This window comes from Solea senegalensis, linkage group LG4 (genome assembly GCF_019176455.1).
Source record: "Solea senegalensis isolate Sse05_10M linkage group LG4, IFAPA_SoseM_1, whole genome shotgun sequence".
Taxonomy (NCBI): domain Eukaryota; kingdom Metazoa; phylum Chordata; class Actinopteri; order Pleuronectiformes; family Soleidae; genus Solea; species Solea senegalensis.
Genome location: NC_058024.1, coordinates 24,486,441 through 24,502,640, shown reverse-complemented (window position 1 = coordinate 24,502,640; position 16,200 = coordinate 24,486,441). Strand labels below are relative to the sequence as shown.

The following is a 16,200-nucleotide window of genomic DNA, read 5'->3' as shown; positions in this document are numbered from 1 at the left end:
TTGACAAGTAAACATTTAAAATGCAGGCATATAAAGTACAGTTACTGTAACTGTGGTTTTGACTCGTGAGGATGACGTCACATGCATCTACAACTAGTCGCAATAAAATGACGACGAGTCATAATGACGTCACAGACATCCGTCATGGTAATCCCACATAGTCAAACTTTGCCTAAAACTGGGGATAATAAAATCATACGATTTATTTAACGACAAATACCCATACACATGAATGGCATACTCTGTCAAAAACTGAATCACAGATTATCTGAAACTGCAGTTTTGGGCGAGTAAGAATGACGTTGCAGATTATATATGCTGTGTGGCGATTAAGCGTTAAAACTGCTTGTTACATCGCTCCCATCGCGTCTCCTCCGCCCATCCCCTCCATCCTGCCAGCTGCCACTTGCAGTGATGCTGCTCTCTAGTGTGTGGAAGAGGAAGAGGAGGAGGAAGAGGAGGAGGAGGAGGAGGAGAGGAGAGAGCGTGTCCGCTGCCCAATGACGGCGCAGGATGCTGAGAGAGGCTGCTCGGGTGAATGGAGGCGACAAGATGCCGTACAGAGCGGTGAAGGAGAGGAATTAACATCGATAAAGGTACATTTTCTTAATTTCATCCCACACCCACTCCGCTGCTCATCACCGGAATAAGGATACTTGTATCCGCGGAGTGTCCTTTTCCTGATTTCTGCGCGTTTTCGCGTGCGACCTGCCGGTATATAACCGGGTTTAGATGTGCGTTTCGAAAACCCTCCTTCTTCTCATCCCCGTGTTCATTGAAGACACAGACACAGTCAGTCAGTCAGCAGATTACCACATCACTTACATCTGCAGGTACCTTTAGTCGAGATGATCGACTAAAGAGTGTGTTTGTTTGAGGCGGAGGTTTAAGGGTTGGACGCGTTCAGGTGGTTCAAAGCACGCCGGAGCCTTTCGGAGATGAACAAGGCCCTGCGAGCTGTCAGTGCTCTGTCGTGCCTTTCTCAGAATGTAGCATCAGATGTTGCTCTGCCTTCTTCACACCGGTGGCATCACTGACAAGACATGACTGTGTGTGTGTGTGTGTGTGTGTGATGAAGGTAAACACCAGTGAGAGACATCATCTGTTTTTCACCAATATACTGAGGACACATTTCATTTAGTGGACATGTCATTTTGAATTTACATTTTCTCATCTAACAATCAACCAAATAATGAATTTAGCAAAGTAAAGACAAGGGGAGGTTAAGGTTAAAGAAAGGTAACGGGTGAAAGGAGGCAGCCATGTCATATGAAGGATATCAACTGCTATTGTAGAAGAAGAAGAAGCTCAGTTGTAAGTAGAATACATGATGAGGAATCACTGCACCGCACTGAAGCAGTTGGATGGGACAATATACAATATTAATCTTGGATTTTTGGAATGCTGCTGGGAAATGTCGTTTCGCTTTTACAGTACAGTCCTAGTGATTTATTTTGATCCAGCGGTCCAGTTTTTCCTGGACCTCTGATATGAGGTTCATGTTTTTCACTTAACCCTTAGAACACAGAGCATTCAGGCTTCTTTTTTTTCCATTACTATGTTAAAACGTATAAACAGAGGCTATAAGCATGTATGTGCCATATACAGTAGTGCGTCTTATATCCTTTTTTCAGCACAACCTATAGACAATCTGATGAAATCTGCATGTTTTTGGACTGTGGGAGGAAACCGGAGATCCCATATAGGCAACCTCCATAGAGAAAGGCCCTTGTTCGCATATGCGGGTCTTCTCACTGCAAAGGCAAGATTGCTAACGACTACACCAACCGTGTGGCCAACCCTTGGCTGATTTTCATATAACAAAAATAAAAGCAAAGCAATGAATCATAACTTTGACTCAACAACACTTAAGAAGAAGAAGACAACATGCATTTTGTAAAGCCTAAAGATGTATAAACGATAAACTCACACCCCCACAGTATTATTCCCACAGCAATTTAGCAACAGTGCACCTGCGGCACAGATCTGTTAAGGGTTAAGGAGAAAATATGTGTAATATGGCACATTTTTGGAACATTTTGTAGGAACTAAATTTATTTTTGTTACCATAAGATTTCCTCTTACCGTCCCATGCCTAGTTGCTACTTGTCCTCATATGTAACGTCACTCTTATCAACCTATTGAAAAGGTTATTTTTAGCCTCCTCTTCTTTGTCTGCTCCAGACATGCGCCCTGACCTCAAAGCCACCAAAGATCTTCACCAGCAGTCTCATCCACTCCAGATTTATGAGAGGGAGAAAATGCCTGCATGCTGCCTGTGAAAATGTCATGAAATCACTGTCACTGACCACACGGATAGACTCAACAATGCCTGTGGTGAAATCTCTCTCCTAAGACATCTGTATCCGCTCTGTTCTTTCCACACCGCTGCTCTCTGAATTGCCACTGATCTTTTCTTCTCTGGCTTTTTCTCTGACATTTTGCTGTCAAGTTCCTGGGCTCTGATAACTTATTAATGGCTGAGTAACGTATTGTATAAATCATAACTACTGGTCAACGTTAAGAGCAACCTTTATAAATAACAGCCTGTACAGCTGCTGTGACCTTATTATTGCTTAATTCTATGTTCCTTTAGAGTGTGGCATTAAAATGAAGCTTCACAGCTGATCAGTATAATCCCACTTCCTGCAATAATTTGATAGCCTATAGTATTTTGGACCCTTGGCTACATGCAGTAGCATCCTCGGCTATGTGGTTTGGTGCAGCAGTGGTCAAAGACGTTTTACACAACGTATTCTGTGTTTTATTTAGATGCCAATTGTGTAAGATGAGTTAAGGGGGAATAATACACAACTCCTTATATGGACATCCTGGGGGTGTGTGTTTATAGGTCACATATTCGGGCAGTTTTTTTCCATCTTCTTTATATTATGATTCATTTTATATCGCGTTTTTAGTAGTGATATAAAGTAGCAATAAATGTGCAGAAATCACAAAAAATAAAATGTTTCTTTTCTTTATTGTTCATAAAAACAAGCCAAGTGAACTTGTGAACAAATTCTATCCGATTTTGAACATTCTGAATACGTTTTGCTCAGGGGTTTTTATAGAATTGGTGGAAAATGCCAAATAAATTTAATCAGATTCATTTCGTCCAGCTCCAAAAATTAGAAAACTGACTTATATTAAATGATATACAGAGCTCTGGTAGCTGACTTCGTGCAATCCCATCATGCAACACTCGGAAGTAACGTCTGGCAGGAAGCCACGCTGTTGAAATCCATCACTGCCTTAAAAACGCTCTTAAAGTGAGTGTAGAAGACGAAGGGATGAGAATCCACAGGCAAAGGATCGAGGGGAAAGTTAATCAGAAAGTTGAAGATGTCACGTTACTGCAGGTGTAGAATCATTTCTGTTCCGCCTGTCTCCATATTCATGAACAGCACCGTGGGGGCATTACAAGGGTCAGATATATTCAGACTGTCACGTTCTGTAATCGATCGCTGATTCGCTGCAGATTTAAAGTCTGCAGTGACCAACTGGTGAAAGTGTGTTTCGCAGAAGCTTCTCCTGCCAACATGGCGATGTAAACAAACCGAGTGGCGTGATGTCAGGAGCGCTATAGTATATTATATACTGATATCTTTGGGTGTTTGAACCGCCAGAAACAATCTCAGCATTTTGTGACATTGAATGGAACAGACTCTTATTAATAATTAAGCATCAAATTCAGTATTTTCATGCCCGTGTGAGTAATCTATCCCTTAAATGTAATCACATCCATGCGATTAACGAGTGTTGACACAGGATGAGCACAGGATTTCATGCACATTTTGTGCTCCTGATAGTGTATTCCACTTTTCTTTGTTTGGCTGGAGTCAGGGTTTTTTTTAATAGAAAATATTTGTGGCAATGTGCCTTTGTTAGAACCAGCAGCTGATGATAACGACTGCCAGGAAACACTGGGAGGTGAGCGGGAGGCCATGCAGCAAAGCATCGATGATTTAGTTACAAAGCACACGCCCAGAACCATCGGCCCACCACCACTGGTACATTGTGTCCATAATTCATAAAGGCGTCAGTGTAAAGGAGCTGAAGATGAATACCTCTCAATTATGTGTCAGCTTTAATCGTGGGCTGACAGAGTCTTTTTGGACTGACTGTAGTTGGAACACTGACGAATCAGTGAAGACAATGTTGAAAGCTTTCACCGTGATCAGCTCAGTTCAGTTTGCCAAAAACAGACAAACAAAAGAGGATCACTCACCAAAACCTGATCTGAAGAGAAACACGGACTCAAAACTCACCAAATAACAAACATCATCATATTAGACGTGCAAAAGATGATCATTTTCACAATAACATAGTCAAAAAATCAGGACCAAAGATTACGTTTTATTCCTGTTAATTTTTGATAAATAAATAAAGTTAGAGGTCAATATTTTACCGATATGAGGCAAAACAGTTATGTTGTTTGCACAGTTGTGCTCACACACTTGCACGTGTGTCATTGAATATGTCTGCATATTAAAAATGACATTCCATTTGCCACTGTCTCTCAGAAGAGCTAAATTGGTCATACACTCAACCATGAATTGGGAACTTTAAGACATGATCCGTATACGCCTTTAACCCTTAATGCACACGCGACACGGATCGGTTAAGCTGACACAAAGGACAGTGAACCGCGTGATCTCCTCTGCCAGGCTGGAGCCGAACTCAGAGTTTCTGTCACACACACAAAGAAAACCTGTTGTCACATTGTTCTCTACTCTGTGCCATGACCTTTCACTTCACCTGTCGCTCCAAAATGAGCTACGAGATTTTACCAGAAGTTAAAAAAACCTGGACGGCGAAGAACTAGAGGAGCCAAAAAGCCTCCAGGCATCCGATCAACACCGTCTACATTTGACCACAGCTCGTCATTTCTTTAGCCTTTCGGGAACTTTTGTCACTCTTCTGTCTTCAGGTGACTGAGGTACTTTATTGGCGTTAGCCCGGGCCTAATCACCATGGCAACTGGGTCTGAGCAAGAGTCACAAGAGGAAAAGAATAAAGTGCCATAGTTCATTGCGATAAGAGTCTATTTTTCATCCTCACACACGGTGGAATATTATAATTCTTCTCCAGAGAGTCTAGTGACTTAAACACCCTCAGTGTCTTTGTCTGAAATATTTGTTGTTAAACATCTTTCTCGTAAAAAACAAAAATCATACACTGTGCGCATTTATTACCTGCTCAATAAATATAGAATGTAATGTAGTGATATAATGATGGCAGGAAATGGCAGAGTCTTTATTACCCCATTAAAAATTAAGATGTCCATATCCTCTCCTTCTTGGCAGCCAGATGTATCTGCTGCACTATTTTAAATGTTTCATATAGATCACGGCTAAAGAAGATGAGTATACATGTGGTAATTATTATATTTAGCAAGTTAGGTTTATTAATCTGCACAACATATAACATTTACTGTATGTGATATTTGCTTGTCAGTTCTAATCTGTACGTTGTAGAAATGGTATTTATGAGACAATACGATGCAGCAGAGGATTCATTTATTTCAAATTTAACACGCTTAACCGTGTTAACAGTTTTATTGCCGATCGCATTGCTTGGTTAAATCATAATACCTCATACACTCATTACTTATTTAAAAAAAAAATAATAACGGCTGAATAAAAAAAGACAGTGAACAGTTAAACCTTTCATTTCTAACATAAAATTCACTTTGATAGCAGACCATGGATGTTGTTATTTACTCCTGTATCAAGTAGTCGGCCATTATTGATCAGATGTGTGTTTTAATTAGTCCGTCATTTAGTTGATGCACCCAGCATCGTAAAAAATATACTGTCTTTGCTGACTGTATCAGCAGAATTGACGGACTTAAGAGAAATGTTGGCCAGATGTAAATCTGGTGATGCAGGGAAATTTGTGTGGGCTGCGGATGATGTGCAACACTTTGCTGCTCCTGTTGATTAAAATAGTTTTAAAGCGAACAGCACTGTTTGTGTGACTAAGCTCAGTTTTCTAAATCTAAGCTGCATAGACCTGTGCTGCAGGTGCACACATGGTAAAATGGGAATAATACGAAACTCCTTATATGGACATTCTGGGGGTGTGTGTTTATAGATCACATATTCAGGTTTTAAAAAATGCTGGGGGTGTGGTTTTCTTATGTGTTGTTGAGTCAAAGTTATGATTAATTTTCTATTGTATTTTCAGTAGTTGTAAATGTGCAGAAGTCACAAAATAGACAGTTTTTTCTTTTCTTTTTGTTCATAAAAACGAGTCAATTCACTTTGAGTACTTTTGCTCAGGTGTGTTTATATGGTTGGTGAAAATGAAATGAACTTTTCATCACATTGCTTATAGGTTGTGCTGAAAAAAACGGATGTAAGCCACTCTTTATTGCACATTCTGTTCTCAGGGATAAGCCTAACATGTGCTTCTGCTCTGTTTCCTCAGGTCTCACGTTGAAGCGCTCCACCTATTAAGGAATGAATTTCATGCGTAGTTCAGAGAGCATTCTCATTTCAGCGTGCCTCTGTTAAGGACCCTCTGGTGGCTACTTGCCGATCCGCGGGACATGTACGGCAGTGCCAGAGCTGTAGGCCATATAGAGAGCAGCCCCGCACGGTCCCCGCGCCTGCCAAGGTCCCCCAGATTGGGCCACCGGAGGGCCAACAGCGGGGGCGGGGGTGGTGCGGGGGGCAAGACGCTCTCCATGGAGAACATCCAGTCTCTCAACGCTGCCTATGCCACGTCTGGGCCCATGTACCTGAGCGACCACGAGGGCGTGGGCTCCACTGCCACTTATCCCAGAGGCACTATGACTCTGGGCCGCTCCACCAGCAGGGCCATGTACGGAGGCCGCGTCACAGCCATGGGCAGCAGTCCCAACATTGCTTCAGTGGGACTGCCCCACGCTGACCTTCTGTCTTACAGTGACCTGGGTTCCCTCTCCATGCTGCACCACCACCACCACCAGGGGGTGCCCTCCGCCCTGCTGAGGCAGGCGGTGCGTGGCAGTGGGGGGGAGCTGCTGGAGATGCAGGCCCAGTTCAGGGATATGCAGAGGGAGAATGAGATTCTGCGCAGGGAGCTTGACCTGAAGGACAGTAAGTTAGGATCTTCCACCAACAGCATCAAGAGCTTCTGGAGTCCTGAGCTGAAGAAGGAGAGGATAATGAGGAAAGAAGAGGCAGCACGCACATCGATCCTGAAGGAGCAGATGAGAGTCACTCATGAGGAGAACCAGGTAAGGCCGTCTCTCTGAGCTAATCCAGTCACTGCAGTACATCAGTCCAGTTGTTACCAGTCTGATGTCTTTTGTTTGTCTTCGACCACGTTCTGTTTTTAAAGAGCGTCGCTGATTTCACCATTTTCCTGTCTGTAATAGACTTCTGCCATTTTCAGTCCAACAATTCAGGGACTTGTGGAAGCCTTTCTGGAAAGAGTTAAACATTTAAAACACACACACACTCTCTTTGCCTACTTGAGTACATAATCAATATTCGTGACCACAGGAAATACAAAACCTCATCTTTTCTCTTTTAGTTGCTTGAATGAAACTATTACATAATACAGCAGTATACAACTCTTATACACCAGTCACAATAAGGCATTATTGTAGTCTTTTTAAATTCTTCTCATCATTATTATTATTATTATTATTTATTTTCAGATTGGTGTCACACATATTGTTGCTCTCATTGTGTGGATGTAGTCCTGGCCCAGGTAAATCAGAGACTGTGAAGAGTAGGCACAAGAAACTCTTGTTTAGTCCACTCGAACACTTTGAACACTACCCTCTGTCCACCACTGACTTTACACGTGTAATCATTGGAGAATATCCATCCTGACATATAGGCATCGGGTACACCCTGGACAGATCCACCGCAGGGCCACATAGAGACTAACAACTGTCCACACTCACTCACACCTACTGTCAATTTAGAGTTTCCTAATCCCAATATTGCATGTTTTTGGACTGTGGGAGGAGCCAGAGAACCCGGAGAAAACCCACATGCACACGGGGAGAACATGCAGAAAGGCCTTTCATTGGAGAATATCAACAATTGAAATCACGTAGATAGAATCAAACCTTTTCACTTTCACATATTTTGTGGATCAAAACACTTTCTGTGTTGAAGGATTACATTACGTCTGCGAAGGTTCTCAGTCGTCCAGGTCCTTCTACATCTTCTGTAGTAATCTGTAGACGACTGGACTGGTTAAGTGCGAAGATGTTTCACTTCTCGTCCACTTCAGTTCAGTTCTACTGCTACCTGCAGAAGACTGCAGCACACTGAGACAGATGGTGGAATAATAGTTCTCCATATTTCCTGACTGGCTGGCTGCATTTTTTTCTCTCCCTGTTGAGACAGGAATGATGTGGCATGATGCAGCAAAGTGCAACGACGCCTCCAGTAACGTATAGGCTGGGTTTTTACCAGCTGGTTGTGACATTTGTGCCAGTCTGTCTGCCTTTCTGTCCGCCCAGCGGAGTGATGTTGTCAGACAAAGAGCAGCCAGTAGGCCGCCCATTACTCAGAGTGGCAAACACCGTTCAAGGTCACAGCAGGAGGACACCATTAGTGTGACCCTGCTGTCTGCGCACACGTCTGCCTGGATTTGTGTATGTGGACGTTCTCTTTCTAAAATGAAACAGCTTTAGCTTTGTAGGCTGCAGTTTTCCCATTCTGCATTCTGTGCCTTTGACAATTGGATGATTTTACCTGCTGGGGATCCCAAGAGAGGATTCAAAGGTACCGTGATTCTGTTATGATCCATGCAAATGTAAGGGAGTGGCATTAAGCGTCCAAGCTAAACCAGCCCTGCCAGTGACAGAGAGGCCATTCATCAGTTCTCTAGCTCTTTGTGTTCACTGTGATCAAACACTCAGAGTCAATCTTTGTGTGTGCAGTGTATTTTTAGCTTGGCTTCATACTCTGTACATAAAGCTGTACAGTGTGGGCTTTCATGCTTTTCCTCTGGAGACGAAGAGAGAAGACTTTGATTCTTACCCTCGTCGTGGATCATGACATTTGTTTTGTTTTGTGATTTTACTAGTATCACTAACTGTCAATCAATCTGTCACTTATATAAAACTGACTGGGACAGTGGTACATAGCACGCACAACAGAATGTTTTTTTTATTATTAACTGCTAATAATAAATAAATACAATCAGTGCCTACACCAAGGGTGTCAAACGTACGAACTGCGGGCTAGAATCGGCTCACCAGTGGGTCCAATCCGGCCCCCAGGATGGATTTGTGAAAATTTCACATTATGATTACAATCTAATCATAATGAAATAATATGTTTTTCACTTCCTGATACCTATAACTTAGGCATAATATTGTTGAAATTGCACTTGTTTTTCTCAAGTAATTTCAGGTTGATCATAATAGTTTTGTAAAACGATACTTCATTAAATGTATAACAAAGGTAAAATGCTGTTGTTCATAGGTTATTATGCGTTTTACTGATGTAGCTCCTGAATTTAAAATTTTGAATTTGACACCCCTGGTCTACACAGTGTTTACTGAGCTAGTGCTATTTAATAAAATAAAATAAAACGTTGATGACTACATCCATCCATCCATCCATCCATCTTCTCCTTTATCCCCTACATGAGGGTCGCGGGGGGGGCGCTGGTGCCATAAGCACAACTGTGAGCCTTTCAAGTCAAACAGAAAAATGTCTTTTCGGGAATTCTGGATTTCAGAAAACACTGATAAACAGAACTTCCAAACTCTTTTAGGTAAATTAGCAACTGTGTGTAATCTACAAAGAAATATACACAGAAGAGAGTATGACAGATAATAAGGTAGTATAATCGGTCTTGATTTCTGGTTCTATGAGGATATATAATGGGATGGCCTGGTCACGCCCATCAAGCTGAAGTTGAGAGAATGACTGAGGAGCAAATTGCTTCATTAATAATGGAGTCATTTTCAGGCCAATCATTACATCTCTCTTGCAGAACCCTTTACAACTGCACCCGGTGCCTCGGGCCTCTGTTTGCTTGAGCAAATGCAATACATTATTTATCCTGTAAGATCTGAGGACACATATATATGGTGTCCTTTATTTTTAACCACACCTTAAAGGAAATGATTAAAAACCATTGGAGCACCAAGATTCAGTTCTGCTGGAGGCAAGAGTGTGTGAGCCTGAGTCATGACCGTCGCTGCTCGTCATCCTTCATCGACACTGACTCCAACATGGAGGCCAAACGCTCCACATCATACTGCTTACTTCATAGATATGACGCCGAGACACAGCGGGATCGTCGCGTCTCGCCAAAGTGTTGGGGGTAGGGCGTGCAGCATATGGAGGACACGGTGAATACACATGTATGCTTGTGTGGATTTGAGTGTAGATTTATGTTGTTGGATTGTTGATGAGAGCTTTCTTCTTTGTGTTGTTTTTGCCAGCTAATAACGTGTGTGCCAAGGTTTTAGTCAACACCAAAACCTTTCTGAAGACACGTCATATTTGAACTCAACAGCAAAACAAATACACCCTCCGCTACGCTGCATTTTTAGATGTTCCGACCTTGCATTTGCCTACAGTAAAATCACTCCTAGCTGTCCTTCATTATGTCTCACTCCCACTGTCCCCTTTGTCTAATTGGCCTGTGTTTTGAAGCTTGTTCCACTTAGGGATGTTGTCCAGTTGACAGAGCCAGGTTAGGGTTAGAGACACACATAAAGACACATACAGCAGCAGCAGTCATATACTGTGTAGCACATGTTTGTTGTTGAGTTTATCAGGGACACAGGAAGTATTGTGTGAGCCCATGTAACATCTGCCCCTCCCCACTGGAGCACATACTGTAGGATGGCTCCCTGCCTCAACCAGGAAGTGGGGCTGGGCAATTTGGGGGGGGGAGATCTTCTGTCAGATAGTTTGGTATTGCTGTGTAATATATTTAAAACATGATCGAGCATTACCACATGAGATACAATCAAAAATATAAACTAAAACAATGCACGAGATCTTTGAGATTATAATAGGACAGAATAATAGGACAATGGGAAATGCAGTGTTTAATGCTACTTGTGTTGTTTCACATTGCAATTTCGATAAACTGAGGAGTCTCACTCTCCTCCTTCCGTCTCAATAGAGAGTCATTTACAGAGCACAAGGTTAAAAAGATTAAAATGGGAGTTGAGGGTGGAAGAACAAAAGGCAACAAAGGGGGACAGGACATGTTGGAGTCTGCAGGTGTCTCTTTTTTAAGAATACATACATTACAGCAGCAACAGCAGCATCTGTCTTTGTTCAGCATAGTTTACTGAAACATCACAGAATAATGCATGTTACTCAACTGACACATCTAAGATTAATGTGATTTTGAAGTGGAAGTTTATCTGTTTGCAGGTTTGTTACTGGAGCCTCGTTTGAGCTGTGAGTGTCTTGGCTGACGCTCGCTGTACTGACATTTACAAAAAAAATAAAACGTTAAACTTAATTTAACAACTCTTTACAGATCATCGCCCTTGTTTGGTCTGGAACTCTGGGCGTCTTTCCACTGTTTTACGCTTTAGGAAGCAGTGAATGAAATATTACTTGGACCAAGCGGTGTTAACCCTGAACATAGTTTTGATCATACATGCTGATGAAGCTCGTGGCTGACGAGTGTAAAGGAAGGGTTTTGAGGACCTAAAGATTGATATTGTCCAGCTCTGGTTGTGTGTTTTAAAGGTAGAAGTCTAATTATCCATATGTGTGGGTGTTAAAATACTTGCACACTGTTATTAGTGTTAATAACATGGTATTAATACAAGGGTTGAGACAAATGAATCACCAAAACTGGATAATATTCACCTAATAGAGCTCTCCTTAATGAGAGCAGCTCTTTAACATCTGTCCTCTGGATGATAAATATCAACATATCAATAAATTAGATTCAACATTATTGTCATTGCACATATAAGCAGTAGCAGAATAAATAAATAAACTGTATATATTATATTACTGGGCTGTTACTACATGGTATGTTTAAATATAAAGTATGTACAGTGGTGCAGGTTGTGAGTATAGCTGGGGGAATAGACAGGATGTGGTGGGGATGATTTACAATATACAGCATAGATACAGAATGTACAGTGGTGCCAGTAGAATATAAGAAAAAGAAGACTATACAGGAGTGCAAGTAGTATAAAATATAAAATAAATTGAGAAATTATCTTTTGAACATTCAGCGGACAATGAAATATAAAAAATAGAATCTGTAATTTCAGCCTCTTAAATTTACTCACTGATTAATGTCATGATTAATGTTTTTTTTAACAATTTATGGAACAAAACCAAATGGATTGATTGAGAATAATACTTGACACTGAAAGTAACCCTGACAGCAGCTTCCAGTGTTCACCATGTTATCACCTGTGTGCAGTCGTGACTCAGATTTCTGCATTCGCGCCATTCTCCAACTTCCTTTTAGCTGAGTGGAGAAGAATAAATGCCACGTTTGTTGGCAGTGCTGTGGGAGTAATTGTAGACGCTCAACCGTCCCGACATTCAACACAGAGATTAGGAATATAGTCTCTCACTCAGTGGTTTAGAGCTGTCCATCTGCCCGCTCTTTCTAACACTCCTGCACATGGACAGTATGTCATATACAGTATATAGAGGTTTTAGTAGTGACTTTAATAGTTTACATGACGGAGAAACTGTCGTCAAATGAGTTCACACCGTCCGGATCAACGCTCTCCGTGTTTCTCATCGCGGTGGGTTTTTGCTCGCGCTGCACACAGGAAGTCATTAGTTTTTATGTCAAGACTGATGTAAGCAACAGCAATAATTCCACTGTGTAAGTGCATATACCTTATATCAAAATGGATGTACTCCTCTGGGTCCCTTCTGAGGCCAATCAGGAAATGAGAATATGTTGACTAGCCAGTAGGGGGGCGACTGCAAAAAGAACTTAAATTGAATGGAATGTGATTTATAACTTAGTTAAACATTTTTCGGAGGAGTTCATCTCTGTGTTTCTAAATTTCTTCATTAGAACGTGATGTCAAGTTTGTAAATGTTGTTTTCATATAGAGGAAAATAGAAGATTAAAGGTAGGGCGGGAGATCATTTGCTGGAGCATTTCTTACCGTATTGCTTGATGAATGATGTCAAGAGTCTTTATTTTCCTCTTGAAGATAGCAGGCAAAATCAAAATCACTTCTTCACCGAAGGAGAAACTAAACTGGACTATACTTGGCTTTTGCGCTTACGAGAAAGTGAAACAGGCTCTGACTCTGTTCTCTTGGACGCATAAACGACGCACTGGCAAATGACAGGAGAACTGGGGACACTATATAGACGAGAGGGAATCAAGGGCAGGTGCGAGTGATTACTAAAGGATCACCAGGTGAAGTGCATGAGGGAACTAGTGGAGATGTGTCAAAACAACTGAGGAAACTATGAGACAGGAAGACATGCCATTTACCAAAATAAAAGGGGAAGTGAAAATCGAACCCACACCAAAAGTGACATGAACTTAACGTGACGTAAAACCTAAACTAACACAATAACTAAACTAAGCAAACAAAAACACTAACTAACTAACTAGACTTTTCCAGGATGGACGTCCAACCCTACCTTTAAGTATGGCACATATGAGTGTGATTGAGATGACACCTCTAGTACAGTACAGAGTTGTGATTGTTATGTTTCTAAACCACTGATACCACCGAGTGTGTACAAAGAGTGCACAAAGAAGTGCATGAAAAGTTTGAAAAGTCAGTCATCATCATCTAACCGCTTTATCCTCCACCAGAGGGTCGCGGGGGGTGCTGTGCCAATCTCAGCTACATCGGGCGATAGGCGGGGTACACCCTGGACAGTTCGCCAGTCCATCGCAGGGCCACATACAACTAGAGACAAACAACCATTCACTCACTCTCACACTCACTCCTACGGTCAATTTAGAGTGTCCAATTCACCTAATCCCCACATTGCATGTTTTTGGACTGTGGGAGGAAGCCGGAGAACCCGGAGAGAACCCACGCACACACGGGGAGAACATGCAAACTCCATGCAGAAAGGCCCTTGTTCCAACTGGGGCTCGAACCCGGGTCTTCTCGCTGCAAGGCGAGAGTGCTAACCACTACACCACCGTGTGGCCAAGTTTGAAAAGTGCTGCTCAATAAATGCATTTCACCAGCTCGCCCCTGCATTGCCATTGAATGCTCCCTAATGTTCCCTCAGTCAGGTCTCATAGAATTGCTTGACAGAGCACTTTTCCAAATGAAAGACACACGGCATACAAATAATTCTCCATAGTTTCTGTTCATGAAGGACAAACGGAGGCAAACATTATAACATCGACAATAACAAAAGTCAACAAATCACGTCAGCTTTAAGTAGCTCTTGCGGTGTTGGTCAGTGAAAGTGAACATTTCTCAGCAACTATTGGATGGATGTGAAGAACGATTCCTCATCCCCTGTCACAATTATGGTCTCCAGAAAATGAGTCATGACGACGTTTGCAAGGGCTCACGTCAGGTGTCCTGATTTCTGTCTGAACTGTCTTCCTGCGCTCTGAAGACAGACAGGTGGGACCGTTGTTTCCTGTACCTGCAGAAGAGAAACCTTCTTTTTAAGGAAGGTGACCACAAATCCTACACCCAGTGAGTCACAAATGACTCACAGGAACTAGTTTTGATTTGCAGTGGATGACACAATATGCCAGGAAAAGCCCACTTTAACCGACGGTGCAATTATGCAAATTAAATCATTGAAGTGCCTCCTGCAGTTTAGTTCCAAGATGGCAGGCAATTGATCAGGTCTGAGGGACAAAGCACTGATGAGAAAGGGAGGAGAGAGCAGTGTTAAGGAATAAGGCAGGTAAGCGTGATGTAGACTTTCCTTCCTAACTGATAAAGGAAACCAACTTTAGTTGCTGTGTGTAAAATGTAGCATCATTTATCAGTGAAGCTCATGTCGCGGCTAAATATCCATCACCTCATTCTTCCCTTCCAAATGTGGTGCAGCCTTTAGTTACAGCATCACAACTCAAAGGTGTAAAGCAGAGGTGTCAAACGTACGCGGGATGAATTTGTTAAAGTTCACACTACCATGAGAATCTAATCGTAGTGTGAAATACTGTGTTTTTCACTTCCAGATACCCTGTAACCTAATGTTGGTTCCTTTAACGATCCAAATGGTCAATTTAGGCAGAATATCTTTTAAATTTCACTCAAGAAATTGTGGACTTTGTGGAAAGAGACTTCGTTAAATGTAAAACAAAGGAAAACAAAATCGAAGTTCTTACTGGTTAATTAGAGTCAATGATTACACCGACTATTTCAGGACAAAAATATCTGCTGTGAAAAAGCAGTTTGCTCATATTTAGGACCTAAAATAGGACATAAAACAACAAAGACTTTTACACATTAGCTTAAATATAAAAGGCAAAAAGGAAACATGAAAATAATGAAATAATTTCAGGTATTTGGTATTTACATTAATAAAGCTAATGTTTAAATGAAACATTACTTAAATTCAGGATTATTTCTTACAGATAATAGTTTGCTGCCTTGGTAATCTATGAAAATGTCAGTGACTGACAGCGTGTGCATGTTAGAAAGACTCTGAATTAGCCACTGTATGAATTTGAGATGTATTTGGTGGGAGCAAACTCCACTGACTCATGTGACACAGACTGATGGAGACGGCAGCTGCCCCGCAGTCAGCTGAAAGTTCCCCCGGCACAAACACTGCCCCCTCATGGTCAGGAAAAACACATGCTTCTCATGACACTGTGTTAGTGCCAAAGAATAGAGGGATGAAAATCACACTCATCTTTTCACGTGTGATGTTTGTCACACTAACAATCCAAACCCAAAAGATTTTCACTTGAAACGACAATAAACATTTATAGTCTTTAATTCAATAATTTAACATCAGCAACTGTAAAAGACAACCTCATCCGACCATTATCTCATTACCAATACACTGCTAATGATTTATTACATTAGTTTTGTTCATTAGTATTCAATAATTCAACAAAAAAAACGATTATTCTTCATTCAATCTTTTTAATGCCAATTATCTTCATCTCTCTCCAGAAAGGTTGTCCTGTTAAAGTCATATTTTTCTCTCTATGTTTATCGAGTATTTTCATGCCCGACATTTTGACTCGTCATAGCAGATGAAACCCAGTGGTTCACATGCGAGTGAACTATAGGATTAAGCCGCTGTCATAATTAAAGAATGATTC

At 41.5% G+C, this 16,200-nt stretch overlaps 1 protein-coding gene across 7 annotated transcripts in view; it reads left to right on the top strand.

Moving 5' to 3' along the window:
* Positions 1-448: 448 nt before the first annotated feature.
* Positions 449-16,200, top strand: part of erc2 (ELKS/RAB6-interacting/CAST family member 2) — a 32,931-nt gene continuing 17,179 nt past the window's right edge. For all 7 annotated transcript variants that reach the window (XM_044023868.1, XM_044023866.1, XM_044023863.1 and 4 more), the window contains exons 1-2: positions 449-596; positions 6,433-7,225. In XM_044023868.1, the coding sequence (XP_043879803.1) occupies positions 6,554-7,225 (672 nt within the window). In that variant the 5' untranslated portion in view covers positions 449-596; positions 6,433-6,553. The remainder of the gene's footprint in view (positions 597-6,432; positions 7,226-16,200) is intronic.